General features: G+C 37.4%; 1 protein-coding gene across 1 annotated transcript in view; it reads right to left on the bottom strand.

The window, feature by feature from the left end:
- Positions 1-3,397: 3,397 nt before the first annotated feature.
- The window catches only part of LOC106869136 (CB1 cannabinoid receptor-interacting protein 1), a 59,426-nt gene continuing 46,536 nt past the window's right edge, over positions 3,398-16,287 (bottom strand). Inside the window, exon 3 of the mRNA XM_089352564.1 lies at positions 3,398-3,753. Within this exon, the coding sequence (XP_089208690.1) occupies positions 3,589-3,753 (165 nt within the window). The 3' untranslated portion in view covers positions 3,398-3,588. The remainder of the gene's footprint in view (positions 3,754-16,287) is intronic.

Genomic DNA, 16,287 nt, shown 5'->3' with positions numbered 1-16,287 from the left:
ATATATATATCAAACTTTTACAAAGAAAAGGTTGCCAGTGTGGCTTCAAAGTTTCAGTTTGCTCACCTTTGTCAAAGCCAAAACTTTGAAGTAACTGTCAACTTTTTCCTTGTAAAAGTATAATGTCAAAATTATTTTTATATATAATTTGGCATAAAAACAAACGATATACACACACAAATATATATCTTGCTTTCAGAAACATATACACCTGCAGCAAGGCCCTTACTTCTTATTCCAAGCTAAGTGTTCCATTTTGGATAGGTTTTACTTTATTATTATTATTATTGAATGAGAGAGCAATGCAGGCTACCAAAGTGACACTGGGGTAAAAATATATGAGACCCAATATACCCATCATAGCTACCTGTCTGATAAGGGTACACCAGGCACTGTGTCACAACCATATATGCGCAACATGGTGATATATCAAGATAAACAGTGCATGACCTTGCAGGTGGGGGCCCAGTTAGAATTTTCTTCAGGTTGAGTAGCCCATCCTGCTGAAAAGGTCCCAGAATGAGTGTTGTTTAAGGATGATGAACAAAACATATTTCCAGAGGTGAATTATTCAAACCCCAAAGAATTCCACTCAACACATGGTTATAATGCACCCTCACTACTCCTGCCTGTAATCAGAGATGCACATATCGTCAGCCACTAAAGGAGATGCTCAACTGGTTAAGGGCAAGTAACTGACAAACAAATCTGTGGTATTATTTCTATTAAGGTGGCGAGCTGGCAGAACCATTAGCAGGCTAGACGAAATGCTTAGTGGTATTTTGCCCGTCACTACGTTCTGTGTTCTAATTCTGCCAAAGTTGACTTTGCCATTCATCCTTTTGGGGTCAATGAAATACTAGTTGAGCACTGGGGTCGATGTAACCAACTTACCCTCTCCCTCAAAATTTCAGGCCTTGTGACTATAGTAGAAAAGATTATTATTATCATCCCTTGCAGTATTTTTTTTGGCTCTTTACATCCCTAGTTCAAATCCAACTTAAGTCAACTTTGCCTATCATCCTTCTGCAGTCAAAATAATAGTCAAGTACCAACTAACACCCTACTCTTCAAAATTACTGGCCCTGAACCTAAGTAAGAACCCAAGTCAGGAATGGTAAAGGGCTGACTTAAATACCTAACAGTATGTAGTTTTGTACCTCTTCATTCTAATTTCTAACACTACTGTATGTTGTTTTGTGCCTTATTCTGCTGGTAAGTTGGGTGGTGGGGGTAGGTTCTTGATAAAATAAGTACCACTTATGGACTGGTATTGATCTACACCTCCTTACAACTTATTACGAGGATGGTGAGCTGGCTGAATTGTTACTATGCTAGACAAAATGTTCAGTGGAGTTTCCTCTGGTTCTTTACATTCTGAGATCAAATTCCACTGGGGTTGACTTTGCTTTTCATCCTTTTTCAGGGTTGATAAAATAAGTACCAGTTGGGCACTGGGGTCAATGTAATCAACTAGCCCCTCCCCCCAAATTTCAGCCTTATGCCTATGGCAGAAAGGATTATTATCATTATGTTATATAGATCAACAGTGGTAATTAGCAGCAGCACTGTAAAACTGATGAGCGTTTCATTGACCTATGGAGCAGCTTCAGCTTCTCCAGCTCTCACTCAGCAGGAAATATCTACTAGCTATGTAAAGCTAGCCACACAAACCTGTGAATATTCTCATATTGGCGTGCGTGCATGTGTATGTGTGTATCATGCTTTGTGCATTAAAAAAACAACCTCCAAAAAAGCAAAACTGTAGAGGTGGTTCTTCCCGAGACTGTTAGACTATTACTCCTACAACCAAAGTAAAGTTCAGAATTTAAACTGCGTAAGTCTACCTTCCTTTGGTCTACATTACTAAGGCTGAGAAGTGAATACTAACATCTGAACATACACAAATACATATTTACATATTATATATATCTATATACATACATACATATATACACACACGTACTATCTATATATCATATATGTGTATATATCTTTGCATGGTTAAGAGACTCACTTCACAACTACATGATTTTTGGTTTAATCTTCTCACACAGAATCTTGGACAAGTGTCTTCTTCCATCTCCTTGAGTCAACCAAAATCTTGTGATTGAAATTAGATGGAAACTGTAGAACTTCATTAGCGTGATCATACATGCTCTTGGCTATTAGCCAAGGTTCAACCTGGTTACCCAGTTAAACAGTACCATTTAAGTGACACCTTCCCTTTGACGATAACTTCCTCCTTTCCTCCAACCAGTCACAGTGGTACCAAAGAGAGCCAAGGGTACTGCCCTATTTCCTATGACTAAGCCATTATAATAAAATGTATGTATATGCGCGTATTATATGGATGATTCTTTGTCAGTTTTGATGATGTGGGTTCAATTGTTCGAGCAAATGAATTAATTGCTCCTGAATTAACGTGTAAACTGGTCAAGCATTCTAAACATGTGTATTCTTAAACATAATTCTCAGGCTCAATCAACATGTGTGACAAGACTGTAACTTTGAATTATGGTTATATTCCATCCAATGAGTTTCTATACAGTTTTCGCTTTCACATTTTCACTCAAAATGTATGGTGGTTGACCAAAGACAAGAGAAAATGACATTTGCCAAAGATGTCATGCAGTGGAGTTGAGCATAAGATGTCATGGTTGTGAAGTGAATTTCTTAACCATTTGGCCATACTCTGCCAAAATATGTTGATAGTGTCCAGGCTTGTAGCTTGGATCCCATTCCAAAGCAGTTGTAGCTGATGGGCAATCCCTCACAACTGACGAAAGTCCTTAATATGTGATGTAAGAGATCAGTTCTTGGTGCATTGAGTTTTCCGTGTTATTTTTTTTTTTATACCAGTATTGAAAGATACTTCACTTCCCCTAATGCTGCTTATGTCCTTGGGGTAAAAGACATGAACATCACAACACAACATTTATCCATTTTATAAAAGTTTAAGGTCTTTGTGCTCAATAAAAAGAAATTATTGTTGTTGTTGTTGTTGTCTTTTGATTAGTTTTTTTTAAATTTTAATTCTTATATTTGATATCGACTTTGATTTCTTAATGAGTTTTTGGTTATTTTTTAAAATTGTCTTGTCTTTTTTTTACTTCATCACAGAGAAAGAGAGAAAAAAAGAAGGTAAGAAAGAAAGAAAAAGATAACAGTATATGCATGTGTAAGAAAGAGAGAAAGATATATATATATATATATATATATATATATATATATATAGAGAGAGAGAGAGAGAGAGAGAGAGAGAGAAAGAGTGAGAGAAGGCTAGTAGTGGTAGTGGAGGTGGTAGTTTGATAGTTAAAGTGTCAGAAGGAGTGAGCGTGATGAGGCAGCGCGGAAGAACAAAGAAATAGTCATCGGAAGAACAATAAGAACAACATTATGAAAATATCAAAAAGTATATTTAAAAAAAAATATATATAAGTTAAAAAATCTGGCTGTGGAGGCGCGGGGGTGTCGCGGCTGCTTAGGTTGGTTGAAAAAACAAAACAAAACAAAACACACTTTCAGTTCCAATCACCCTCAATAATTAAAGAAAATTATTAAAAAAAGAAAAAAAAAAAAAGGATTTTATAAATATTGCTCTTCCATAATTTCTGCATAGGTACTGCCTTCTGGAATTCTACACAAATATTCAATTCCATTCAACCGAGTACCCCACAGACAGTGGTCTTTTTCTTTCTGCTTGTAGAATTTGCATTGAAGTGTGGTTTTCATTGTTATTGATTCCTGGAACTGGAAGAAAAGCCAATAGAATAAAAGATTAATAATGATTATAAATTTTTTTTTAATGGGCAAAATGATCAATTAATATCCCCCCATTCAAACAAAAGCAAGGACATTTTTGTACAAACATACATAAAAAACAATATTTAATCATTTAACATTCAGATTATTCTGTCAAATATAACACTTATTTATTCACATTGTTTTTGAATTTATCCTGCATTATATTGTAGCCTTGAGATTTCAATGATGAGACTTTATCTTTGGACTGACACAGTAGAATAGGTATGAGAAGCTGGATCTGGCCAGTTGGACTATCAAACAGGTAGAATATTTTGATTGGATATGGCTGGCTTAAATGCTAAAGGGTTAACTGCATTTGCTTGGTAAATAATTTGAATTGAGATTGAATCAAAATAAAGACATTGTGGAGGACACATACATTACACTGTGCAACACAATCTTTGTTCTTGGATAGCAACTGTTATTTCATATTTGCTTACCCCTTGAAAGTATGAAAAATGGCTAATATTTTCTTCAAATTTTGTTTTTGTTACATTTATTCAAACAACAAAGAATCCCTCTCAACTACATGGCTATGATGCTCCCACACTACTCCTGCTCATCATCAGAGATGCACATACTGTCAGCCACTAAGGGACATGCTCAAGTGGTTGAGGTCAAACAACTGACAAACAAATCTGAGGCATTGAGCAGAATATTTACTTTAAGGGAGAAACAATAAGAGCTTGTGTGAATATGTATGTGTGTGCATGTTTTCTAGCCTAATCTTTTTTACATTACTCCATCATCATCTTGATTTGTCGGTGAATGGGAGATAGCTTCGACAGAGAAACATTAACAAAAATCCATGAAGGAGTGAAGTTAGAACACCCGATACTGGGCCCTCGTAGATATGATGAATGGTTGCTTGACCCTCTAGATATAGCGGCCATATATCCCTCAATTAATACCTACTGTCCTAGAAAAGGATACACTGGATAATGTTATCTCGGACATGAGATAACATAATGCAAATGAAGAAAAGACAGGATGGTCATTGATGGAATGCTTTTGATCATATGTGTCACTTCAATGCAAACTAATTAAAGATCATATGACAAAAGTGTTAATATGTTTGTCAGACAAATCTGTCCAGCATGTGGCCGGATGGAAAGATGAGCCTTTAAAACAGTGATGAAACTCACAAATAATCCATAGAACAAATTACTGAAAAGATTTTCTTCCTGTTCATCAGCACAAACAATCAAACATTATTCAGGTATACTTGAACCACACTACCCTGCCAAATCAAGACAAATCACATTATCTCCACCCTTAAGCTTGCTTCCCACCACATGGTTCGTTCGGAGTTCAGTCACTGTGTGACACCTTGGGCAAGTATCTTCTACTATGGCTTTGGGCTGCCCAAAGCCTTATGAGTAGATTTGGTAGAAGGAAACTGAAAGAAGCCTGTTGTATGTATGTGTATATATGTATATATATATATATATATATATATATATATATATATATATATATGCATGTTTGTGCGTGTGTCTGTGTCCATGTGTGTCCCTTTGTGTCTGTGTTTGTCACCAACTATTGCTTGACAACCAATGTTGGTGTATTTACATCCTTGTAACTTAGCAGTTTGGCAAAGAGACCAATAAAATAAGTACCAGGCTTAAAGCAAAAAAGTACAGGGGTGAATTCATTTGACTAAAATTCTTCAAGTGGGTGCCTCAGCATGGCCATAGTCTAATGATCGAAACAAGTAAAATATAAAAGATACCACACATATATAAACATATTCAGCACTTTCTTTCCTCTGTAAGGTTCACTCATGTGGTGTCACTTTATTTTTTCATTGTACACCTATTGGTTGACTCTCAAGAGTCAGTCCAGTTTCTTGACAGATAAGAACAAGCCCTGACAGGGAGTAGGTGTGTGTGTGTGTGTATGTACAGAGGGCCCTTAAGGATATGTGCCTTGTGGTGATTCCTGCAATGTGAAAGCAGTGTGTGTGTGTGTGTATGGAGAACAAGAAGAGCTTAAATAAAAAAATTGTTCAAAGCAGACCTACAACGATAAAAGAATTCATAGAAGAGGCTATGCAAAACTGAAATGTATTGGAAACTGATGCACTGCAAATCTATATCCAACCCGAAGTAGATAAGAAGGAACCCCCACCCCACCCCCACCCCCACCCTCAAAACAAAACTGTATATGTAGAACTGATAATGATGATCATGATGACAAGGAGGAAGAGTAGGATGACTGCTGTCGCTGGAATTTCTAGACTTTCTAACACAAAATAGACTTTCTACATTAATATATAAGATCTGATATATTATTCATGTGAAGCTAAGGTGGGTGATTCGAAAGAGTGTCAGCAAGCATGGAGCCAGGGGTGGTGCCACAGAAGCTTTTATTGCTTTGGTTATTTCTTTTGTCTGTTATTGTGTGTGTGTGTGTGTGTGTGTGTGTGAGTGTGTGTGTGTGTGTGTGTGTGAGTGTGTGAGTGCAGGTGTGGGAACAGTTCAGCATAGCACTATTACTAAAATCAATATTGATTAATTTTTGACTAGGCACAAAGCCAATTCACTGTGCGTGTGTGTGAGAGAGAGAGAGAGAGGGAGAGAGAGAGAGAGAGAGAGAGAGAGAGAGAGATAGAGAGAGAGAGAGAGATAGAGAGAGAGAGAGAGAGAGAGATAGAGAGAGAGAGATAGAGAGAGAGAGAGAGAGTACATGTGTGTGTGTGTGCGTGTGTGACAGGGGATGAGGTGGGAGAAGTCAGCTGAATCAATCCCACTATATCATATGTAGTTATTTTATCAAAGCCAGACATGAAAGTTCAAGGTTTGTGTAGGATTTGAACTGGGTGCCTAGCTGAACAAAACTTGAATAATTATATAAGTAATGGGACACCCCAGCGCATATCTAAAAAGCATTTTCTCTCACCTTAAAGCTTACTGTATTGATTTGAAGTCCATTATGTGAATGTAACTTGAAAAAGGAGGGGAATACTCCACCAAGCTGATTTGCAAACAAAGCGTTCAGTTTTTCTACTATAACACAATAGGTTTTCCTGCAACCCAATGACTGTCTATACATGGCTATGACTATTTTATATGTTACTTTGACTACCCAGAGATTGTTTCTACAACCAAACAACTTTTACAACCAAAGAGCTTACAGTATAACCAAATGACTGTTTCTACAATCAAATGACCTTCAATATGACCAAATAGCTGCTCCTACAACCAAATGATACCCAATATGACCAAATGACTGCTCCTATGACCAAACGACTGTCCCTACAACCAAATGACTTCCAATACGACCAAATGACTGCTCCTACAACCAAATGACTTCCAGCATGACCAAACAATTGCTCCTACAACCAAATGACTTCCAATATGACCAAACGACTGCTCCTACAACCAAGTGACTTCCAATATGACCAAACAACTGCTCCTACAACCAAATGACTTCCAATATGACCAAACAAATGCTTTTACAACCCAATCACTGTCACTATAACTCAACAACCACCTTTACACTCCATTTGCTACTTCTATGACCCAAGACTACTACAACTCAACAACTGTCTCTTCAATTCTAATGGTTACTGTTAAATCCCATGACTACCTCTATAACTTGATAGTTGTTACTATGATCTAACAATTGCCTCTGCAACCCAGCAGCCACCTTTGGGGGCCCAGTGACTATTACTACAACTCTTTTCTCCTCAAAAGCTTTAGAAATTACAAGATTTACTTATAAAATTCAAAAATTCTATCAGATACAAAAATGAAAATAAAATGAAATTTAAAAAGTAATTTCTTTCTTCTCCAAATTTCTATTATGAAACACAACTGTAAAAGGACAAAACTAAATACAGAAAGGTATTCAGTGCATTACCTCACCATTTCTGCCAAACTCCACAATCATCCTTTTGTTTGTTTGTTCGTTTGTTTGTGTTTGTATGTGTGTGTGAGAGCATGCATGTGCAAGTATTGGTGCATATAGTACTAACATGTGATGTATATGAATGGTGTTTGTACTTCTTTAAGTATGTGTGTGTGTATGCGCATGCGTGTGCAGGTTGTGTGTCTGATTGTGCATTGTATATGAATATTTACATGAGTCTGCATATGCATGAGTATGTATAAGTGTGTGCATTCATGTGTGGATGAATACATGTGCATAATTGTGGGTATGTATGCATGCAAATATTCATATATGTGTGTGTATGTGCATGGTACCATTTGCATGAACACATACAAGTGAGCATGCGTATGCATGTGTTAGTGCCAGTACATTTCCAGTAAAGTGCTTTTACCATCAACAACAACAAATGCATAAACATCATCAAGAGCGAAAAAAAAAGAAAGAAAACAAACTATTATGCACAGCTCAGTGATGATGTGTTTAAGAGTTGATGTTGCTTTCATTAGGTTAAAGAAAGAGTGAGAGAGAAAAAGCTAGTTAGATATAGATAGATAGATAAATAAAGGGAGAAAGAGAGAGAGAGGGAGAGAAAGAAAAGTAAGAAGAAGTAGAAAATAAAAGAAACTGCAGGTGTTAAGAAATAGTCAATTTGAAGAAATTTAGTGATGAAAACAACAATAATAATAATATTGATGATGATGATGATGATGATGATGATGATGATGATGATGATGATGATGATGATGATGATGATAACTAATTGCAACAAAAAGAACAAAATCCCTTGTTGCTACATTATAAAGAATGAGAATAGTGTGTGTGTGTGTGTGTGTGTGTGTGTGTGTGTGTGTGTGTGTGTGTGTGTGTGTGTGTGTGTGTGCGTGTGCATGTTTATATATACACACACAGAGATAATGCATTCTCATTTAATAATAATAATAATAATAATTGTTGTTATTATTAGTAACATTAATAATGATAACAATGATCAGAGAAGGGAAAGCATGATGATGTAGAGACAAATATCTGAAAAAAAAAAAAAGAAATGAAATCTAAATGAAGATGAAAAATGAGAAAAAGAAAAAAACAGCAAAAAGAAACATGCGAAAGAAAAGAAAAAAAAAAGCACAAATAGGGATCAAAGAAAAGCTGAGGTGGGAGTGAGGTGGAGGTGGGGGGTGAAAAAGTAAAGAGTAAGGGAAACAAAGAAAAGAAAAAGAACACGAAGAGAGAAGGAAAATATGATATGAAAAAGAAGCAGAAGATAAAAGGAAAGAAATTAAGAGAGGGGGTGGGGGTGGGGGAAACATGAAAAGTGAGAACAACACTCCCCCACTTCTCCACTCCCACTGCCAAATGACTGAGGTTTTTGTACAGGTTGGAAGGAATGATGTGAAGAATTGATTTTTAAAAATTGATTTTAATGGTTCCTCTACATTGGCACAAGGCTTGTTCAGGAACTGGGTATTTATATATACATGTACATACACATGTGGAGGCGCAATGGCCCAGTGGTTAGGGCAGCGGACTCGCGGTCGTAGGATCGCGGTTTCGACTCCCAGACCGGGCGTTGTGAGTGTTTATTGAGTGAAAACATGTAAAGTTCCACGAGGCTCTGGCAGGGGATAGTGGCGAACTCTGCTGTATTCTTTCACCACAACTTTCTCTCACTCTTTCTTCCAGTTTCTGTTGTACCTGTATTTCAAAGGGGCCAGCCTTGTCACACTTGGTGTCACACTGAATCTTTCTGAGGACTACGTTCAGGGTACACGTGTCTGTGGAGTGCTCAGTCACTTGCATGTTAATTTCATGAGCAGGCTGTTTCGTTGATCAGATCAACTGGAACCCTCGTCATCATAACTGACGGAGTGCCACGATACATACACATTTATGTGCGTGTGTGTGTGTGTGTGTGTGTGCGTGTGTGTGTGTGTGTGTGTGTGAAGGTGCATGGCTTAGTGGTTAAGGTATTCAGCTCATGATTGTAAGGTTGTGAGTTCAATTCCACATAACATGTGTCCTTTAGCAAAACACTGTTTCATGACGCTCCTGTCCACTCAGCTGGCAAAAATGAGGTGACAACATCAGGAAGTGATTCCAGATATGGAAGAAAGTAAAGTATTTTGGGGAGAACTTTGGAAGAAGCCAGTGAAACATGAAGAAAGTGTAGAGTGGCTAACACAGGTGAAAAGATGACTTGCAAGACAATAGGATGTCAGAATTGATCTGTATTCAGTGAGAGTGAAGTTAAAACGATAGCAAGTTGGAAAGGACCTGGTCTGGATGGAGTATAATGTTATTGGCTGGAGAATTTTACAGTTGCATGAAAGGATTGGTACACACCCTGATGAATGCCTGCAGAAGGGACATATCCCTCCCTGCCTAAATGACAAGTGGACAAACGTTATGTCCCAAGGATCCTTTGAAAGGTAAATTGGTATCAGATTTTCAACCAATAACCTGTTTAATATTCATGCGGAAGCTTATGACAGGTGTCTTGGTGGAAAAGTTATATAATCATCTGGAAAGTAACAATTTACTTCCAGCAGAACAGAAAGGACACATGAAAGAAAGTAAGGAAACAAAAGCCCAGTTTATTAGTTGACAAAATGATAAGAAATTGTAGAGGCAGATTGACAGCATTGAATGTAGCATGGTTGGTTTACAGCAAATCATATGACATGGTACTGCACAGTTGGTTAAGTAAATCAATAAGCATGTTTGGTGTGGCAGAAAATATGGAGGAAAATGGTTAATGAAAGTATGAAACATTGGAATACTGAATTGATTGGGGGAAAACAAAAACTTGGGAAAGTGAAAATCAGACATGATATATTTCAAGGTGATAGCATATCTCCGTTACTATTTGTATAGGCCATAATACCACTCAGTTTGGTATTATAAGAAGTTAAAATAATTTATAATTTGGGAAAATGAACAGCCCTTCGGCCGGTCAACTCCTGTTAAACCATCCAACTCATGCTAGCATGGAAAACAGATGTTGTATGATGATGATGATTATATATATATATATATATATATATATATATATATATATATATATATATATAGTGTGTGCGTGTGTGTATGAAAGAAAACAGCTCAATAGTAAGCATGACCATTGCTTGTTAATAAGCTTATTATTAGGCAGATGTCCATCACATATATATCATCTTCCTCTTTAGCATTCAGATTACTCTGTCAAATGTAATGCTTACTTACTTATATCATCATCATCATCATCATCGTTTAACGTCCGCTTTCCATGCTAGCATGGGTTGGACGATTTGACTGAGGACTGGTGAAACCGGATGGCAACACCAGGCTCCAGTCTGATTTGGCAGAGTTTCTACAGCTGGATGCCCTTCCTAACGCCAACCACTCAGAGAGTGTAGTGGGTGCTTTTACGTGTCACCCGCACGAAAACGGCCACGCTCGAAATGGTGTCTTTTATGTGCCACCCGCACAAGCCAGTCCAGGGGCACTGGCAACGATCTCGCTCGAAAATCCTACAGGAGCCAGTCAGGCGGTACTGGCAACGGCCACGCTCAAAATGGTGCATCTCGTGTGCCACCCGCGCAAGAACCAGTCCAGGGGCACTTGCAACGATCTTACTTGGCTTGCCGGGTCTTCTCACGCACAGCACATTTCCAAAGGTTTCGGTCAGTAGTCATCGCCTCGGTGAGGCCCAATGTACGAAGGTCTTGCCTCACCACCTCAGCCCAGGTCTTCCTGGGCCTACCTCTTCCACGGGTTCCCTCAACTGTTAGGGTGTGGCACTTTTTCACGCAGCTATCCTCCTCCATTCTCACCACATGTCCATACCAGCGCAATTGTCTCTCTTGCACACCACAACTGATGCTTCTAATGTTCAGCTTTTGTCTCAAGATACTATATGTATATAGTGATTTGGAAACAGAGATCAAAAGATTAAGTACCAAGTTTTAAAAAGTACTGGGGTCAATTTGTTTGACTAAAATTCGTCAGGGTGGTGCCCCAGCATGACACCACCCTCACAGTTTTGAGATTTTGAAGCTGTGATAGTTTATTTGAGAATGACATTGTAGGGTAGGTATGAGAAAACAGATCTGGCCAGTTTGAACATATAACATGTAGAATATTTGGGCTGGATATGGCCTGTTTAAATACTAAAGTGTCAATGCTCACTCTTCCATACTTGCATGGGCCAGACAAAGTTTATTGAGGCAGATTTTCTATGGCTGACTGCCCTTCCTATCACCAACCCTTACCTGTTTCCAAGCAAAGTAATATTTCTCCATGGCCAGACATGTTTTTGCAGTATATTAGAAATAAATGACATTCACATACAACAATCATGTGATGCCAAGACAAGGGGACATAAACATTCTCACTCACTCACTCACTCACACACTCACTCACACACTCACACACACAATCACACTCACACACACACTCACACACACACACACACACACACACACACACACACACACAGAGTCTGTCAGGCATTGCCCTCTTCTGCCAATTTAAATGTTATTGGAATGAAGCACTGTTGTTATCTGCAAATGTTTGTTCAGCTGCTGCTGGAGGGGGAGGGTGTTGTCTTGAAATAGTGTTGGTCATGTTCAGTCTGAGCCATTTTTTTTACTTTATTACTATGGATGGTCCAACTTGGGGCATTAGTATCAGATTCTTGATGGCATTGCTCTCAGAGTCATTGAATCAAGCAAGCCCACAACCATCAGAGTGTACACACATACATAATGTTTCTAACGAGCAAGACAAAAAGTACACAATACATGGTACAGAGTATAATTACATTTATTTGGCTGATGCTGGCTCCTGTTATTTTAAGTTTCACATGAATGTGAAAGTAAAATAATGGCAAGTGCCATCAGTTGAATAAAGAGAGAGAGAGAGAGAGAGAGAGAGAGAGAGAGAGAGAGAGAGAGAGAGAGAGAGAGCATGTTTGGGGTCTATATACAAGAAATTCAAATTCTATTTAAACAAAAAGTTAAATACAACATAAAAATTGAAAGGAAAGTAACAAAACTGTCAGCACCCATCTCTAACACAACCAGAAAAACAACAACTACAACAGGAGTAACAACAACAACAACAACAACAACAAAGATCTGAAATCAATAGTGAAAAAAGGTATTGATTTCTCCCTCCCACCCTCACCTCCATCAATTTAATTGTTGTTGTTGTTAGCAGCTTCAAAGATGCAACTTTACTAATTATCAGGAGAGAAGAGGAGTTGTAGGGGGGAAGAAAGAAATGTTTAAGTGAGTTGTTTGCTGGTTGTGGTGGCAGTAGTAACCTTGTTGATGGTGATGATGATGATGATGGTGGTGACAGTAGTGGGACAATGGTAGGATGATAGTGACGGTGGGGTGTGATGGAACAGAGGTGGTGAAGTGATGGTGATGGTAGAGTGTCGGTAGTGCAGGCAGAAGTAGCAGTTGAAGAGGCTAGGTTTGTTGTTGTTTATGTTTTTAGGGGTGACATGATTGAGTTTGCAATGGTATTGTTTTGTGGTGGTGGTGGTGGTGGCGGTGATAGAAGCAAAATGATATTGCTGTTATAGCTGTTGCTTTGAAGAGTGAAGATGGTTACTCTTGTTTGGATTGTAGGTGTGTTGCAGTTTGGAAGTTGCTAATTTTGTTGTTGATAAAGGTTGCTAATTCTGTGCTGGTGTTTGGAGGTTGTGATCGTTATTGGAGGTTGCTAATTCTATGCTGTTGTTTGGAGGTTGTGATCGTTATTGGAGGTTGCTATTCTTGTTGTTGTTGGGTGCTAATTCTGTTACTGAAATTGTTGTAGGCTGCTAATTCTGTTGTCGCAGGATGTTAATTCGGTTGCTATTGTTTAGCAGTTGCTAATTGTTGTTTGGAGGTTGCCATTTCTTTTGTTATTGCTTAGAGGTTGCTAATTCAGTTGTTATTGTTATAGGTTGCTAATCCTTTTGTTGCTGTTGAAGGTTGCTAATTCTCTTGTGGTTTTGAAGGCTGTTAATTCTGCTGTTGTTGACTGAAGATTATTAATTTTGTTGTTGTTTGAAGTCTATAAATTCTACCATTTTCTCCTTATCTAAACGTTGTTATTGTTACAGAGAGGCTGTTATCGTTATTCATATATGAAGGCTGTTATTTTTTATCCCTATTGTTATCAACATACAGGAGTCTATTAATTCAATTGCTGATGTTGATTAATCATTATCATTACTATTATCATATAAAAGCAAATGAAAAATGATGAAGATGTTTGTTGCTGTTGTTGCAGGAGATTGCTAATCCATTTGTTTTTGTTGTTGTAACTGCTGCTGTCAATGTTCTGATATTTTCTCTTTAGGTTAGTTTTTTTTCTTTCATCGGTTGATAATGGTATAGCTTAATTTTAGGTTGCTGCTGTTTCTTTTCTTGAAGTATTGATGTGTGTGTGTGTATGCATTCTATCACTGACATACATAGATGAATACATACATGTGTAAACATTTACATATATGTATACATGAACTGTAGCTGTTTCATGGATGCTTCTAACCTATAATAACATGGAGGAATGCATGTGAAAATGATAAAGATAACAATTTTATATACAAAACACATACACACATATGTATGTATGTATGTATGTATGTATGTATGTAGATCTATAAACAAGCATACACAGGCATATATAAATGAAAATATACAATAATATACTCCTCTTATATATGTCTACATACAAAAAATGTGTGTATATATATATCCAAAGTATTTAGGTAGACACACACACACACATATGCCCACACTCACAGACAGATATATATATATATATATATATATATATATATATATATATATATATATATATCTGTATATGAGTGGGCATGTGTATGTGTGCGTTTATCCAAATACATAAGATTAATATGCTTGTATATTTTATTCTTACTGGTCATGTAACCATCACATAATCTCCTACCTCATTACATACTCCAAAACCCTATCATTATTATGGATACTTATTTTTCTGAAATTTCACCTGCACCTCGTAAAAAATAAAGTAAAAACAAAGAATATTATAATAATAAAACTTGGTTTTGATAATATTGGTTTCTCACCTAAGCACAAGGTCTCCCTTCTTTTTAATTTTAGGGAGAAGCAGGCCTCCCTTCTTTTTTTTTAGGGAGAAGGCAGGGAGAACATGGTTTGTAAAAATGATCCCAGTTATGATGACTGCTTCTTATATTATTTATCAAGGGAAGGTGCAAAGCAAAGTGAAATTTTGGTGGGATTGGGAGGCCTTGCATCTTTTTCATAAATCTTTATTGTAGAAACCAACTTTTTTGTCATGTTTAATGAGAAAAGCAGATATGGAAGGCAGCTGTATGACTAACTATATTGCAGTATTATGTTTCTCTCTGGCCTGAGTTCACATCTTATGAGGGATAAGTTTTGCCTGTCCCTCTTTGTGGTGGTTAGGCAGTGTTTAAGAAGTAAATACCAGTAAATATTGGAGCTGGCACCACGTAAAATGCACTGGTGCTGGTGCCACATAAAAAGCACAGATGCTGGTGCCATGTAAAAAGCACAGATGCTGGTGCCATGTAAAAAGCACCGGTGATGGTGTCACGTAAAAAGCATCCAGTACACTTTGTAAAGTGGCTGATGTCAGGAAGAGTCTCCAGCGGTAGACATTAAACTAAAAACACTATGGAACTTGGTGTAGATCCTGGCCTTGCCAGTTCCTGTCAAGCTATCCAACCTATGCCAACATGGAAAACGATATTAAATGAAATGTTGAATGTACTAAGTCTGATGCAATTGATTAAATTCCAAATACAAAATCTAGCTTTGTACCAGTGCTTTGACAAAATGCATTGCAGTATTTGTTCCACCTCTTTAAATTTTGAGTTCAAATTTCACGGAGGTAAAATTTGCCTTTCATCCCTCCAAAGTTGATAAAATACCAATCAAGTACAGTCAACACTGGGCCTAATTTCATCAACTAACTGCCTCTCCTCAATAACATTGGCCTTGTGCCTAAGTTAGAAACAATCATTGTCTTTTGATAAAAGAATCTATAAGACAAATCTATTTCACCATTCTCAGAATAATAAGTTAGTAAAATTGTGAACTTGAGAATAAAACAAATGCAACACCCACATATTAATAACAGAACTGAACACAGCAAAATGAGTATTACAGTAATGAGAGAGAGAGAGAGAGAGAGAGAGAAGTCAGCTCACAACACCATTTCTCTGAAGAAAGGGTCCTAATCCTGAAATATTGAAATACAAGGTAAAAGCATATGGCCTAGTGGTAAGGTATCAGACTTATGATCATAAGGTCATAAGTTCAATTCCTGGACCAGGCACTTCAATCCACATTGCTCCAGTCTATTCAAATGAAAATAAGTACTTAGTGTTAAAAGTAACATAACAATGCTTATGTGTTTTTAATGAATCAACCAGGATACAAGTGTTTTGGTGTCACCAAGTGCAACTCAACATGTAGATAATGTATCCCTAGAAAGTCTAGTATGGGCACAGATATGGTTGTGTTGATTAACTTCACTTTGCAATTATGTGTTTCTGGATCTAATCCCACAGCAATGCAT

The sequence above is a fragment of the Octopus bimaculoides genome, chromosome 5 (genome assembly GCF_046866305.1).
Source record: "Octopus bimaculoides isolate indiv1 chromosome 5, ASM4686630v1, whole genome shotgun sequence".
In the NCBI taxonomy this organism is placed as follows: Eukaryota; Metazoa; Mollusca; class Cephalopoda; order Octopoda; family Octopodidae; genus Octopus; species Octopus bimaculoides.
The sequence above is the reverse complement of the archived record's forward strand: the minus strand, read 5'-3'. Positions and strand labels throughout refer to the sequence as shown.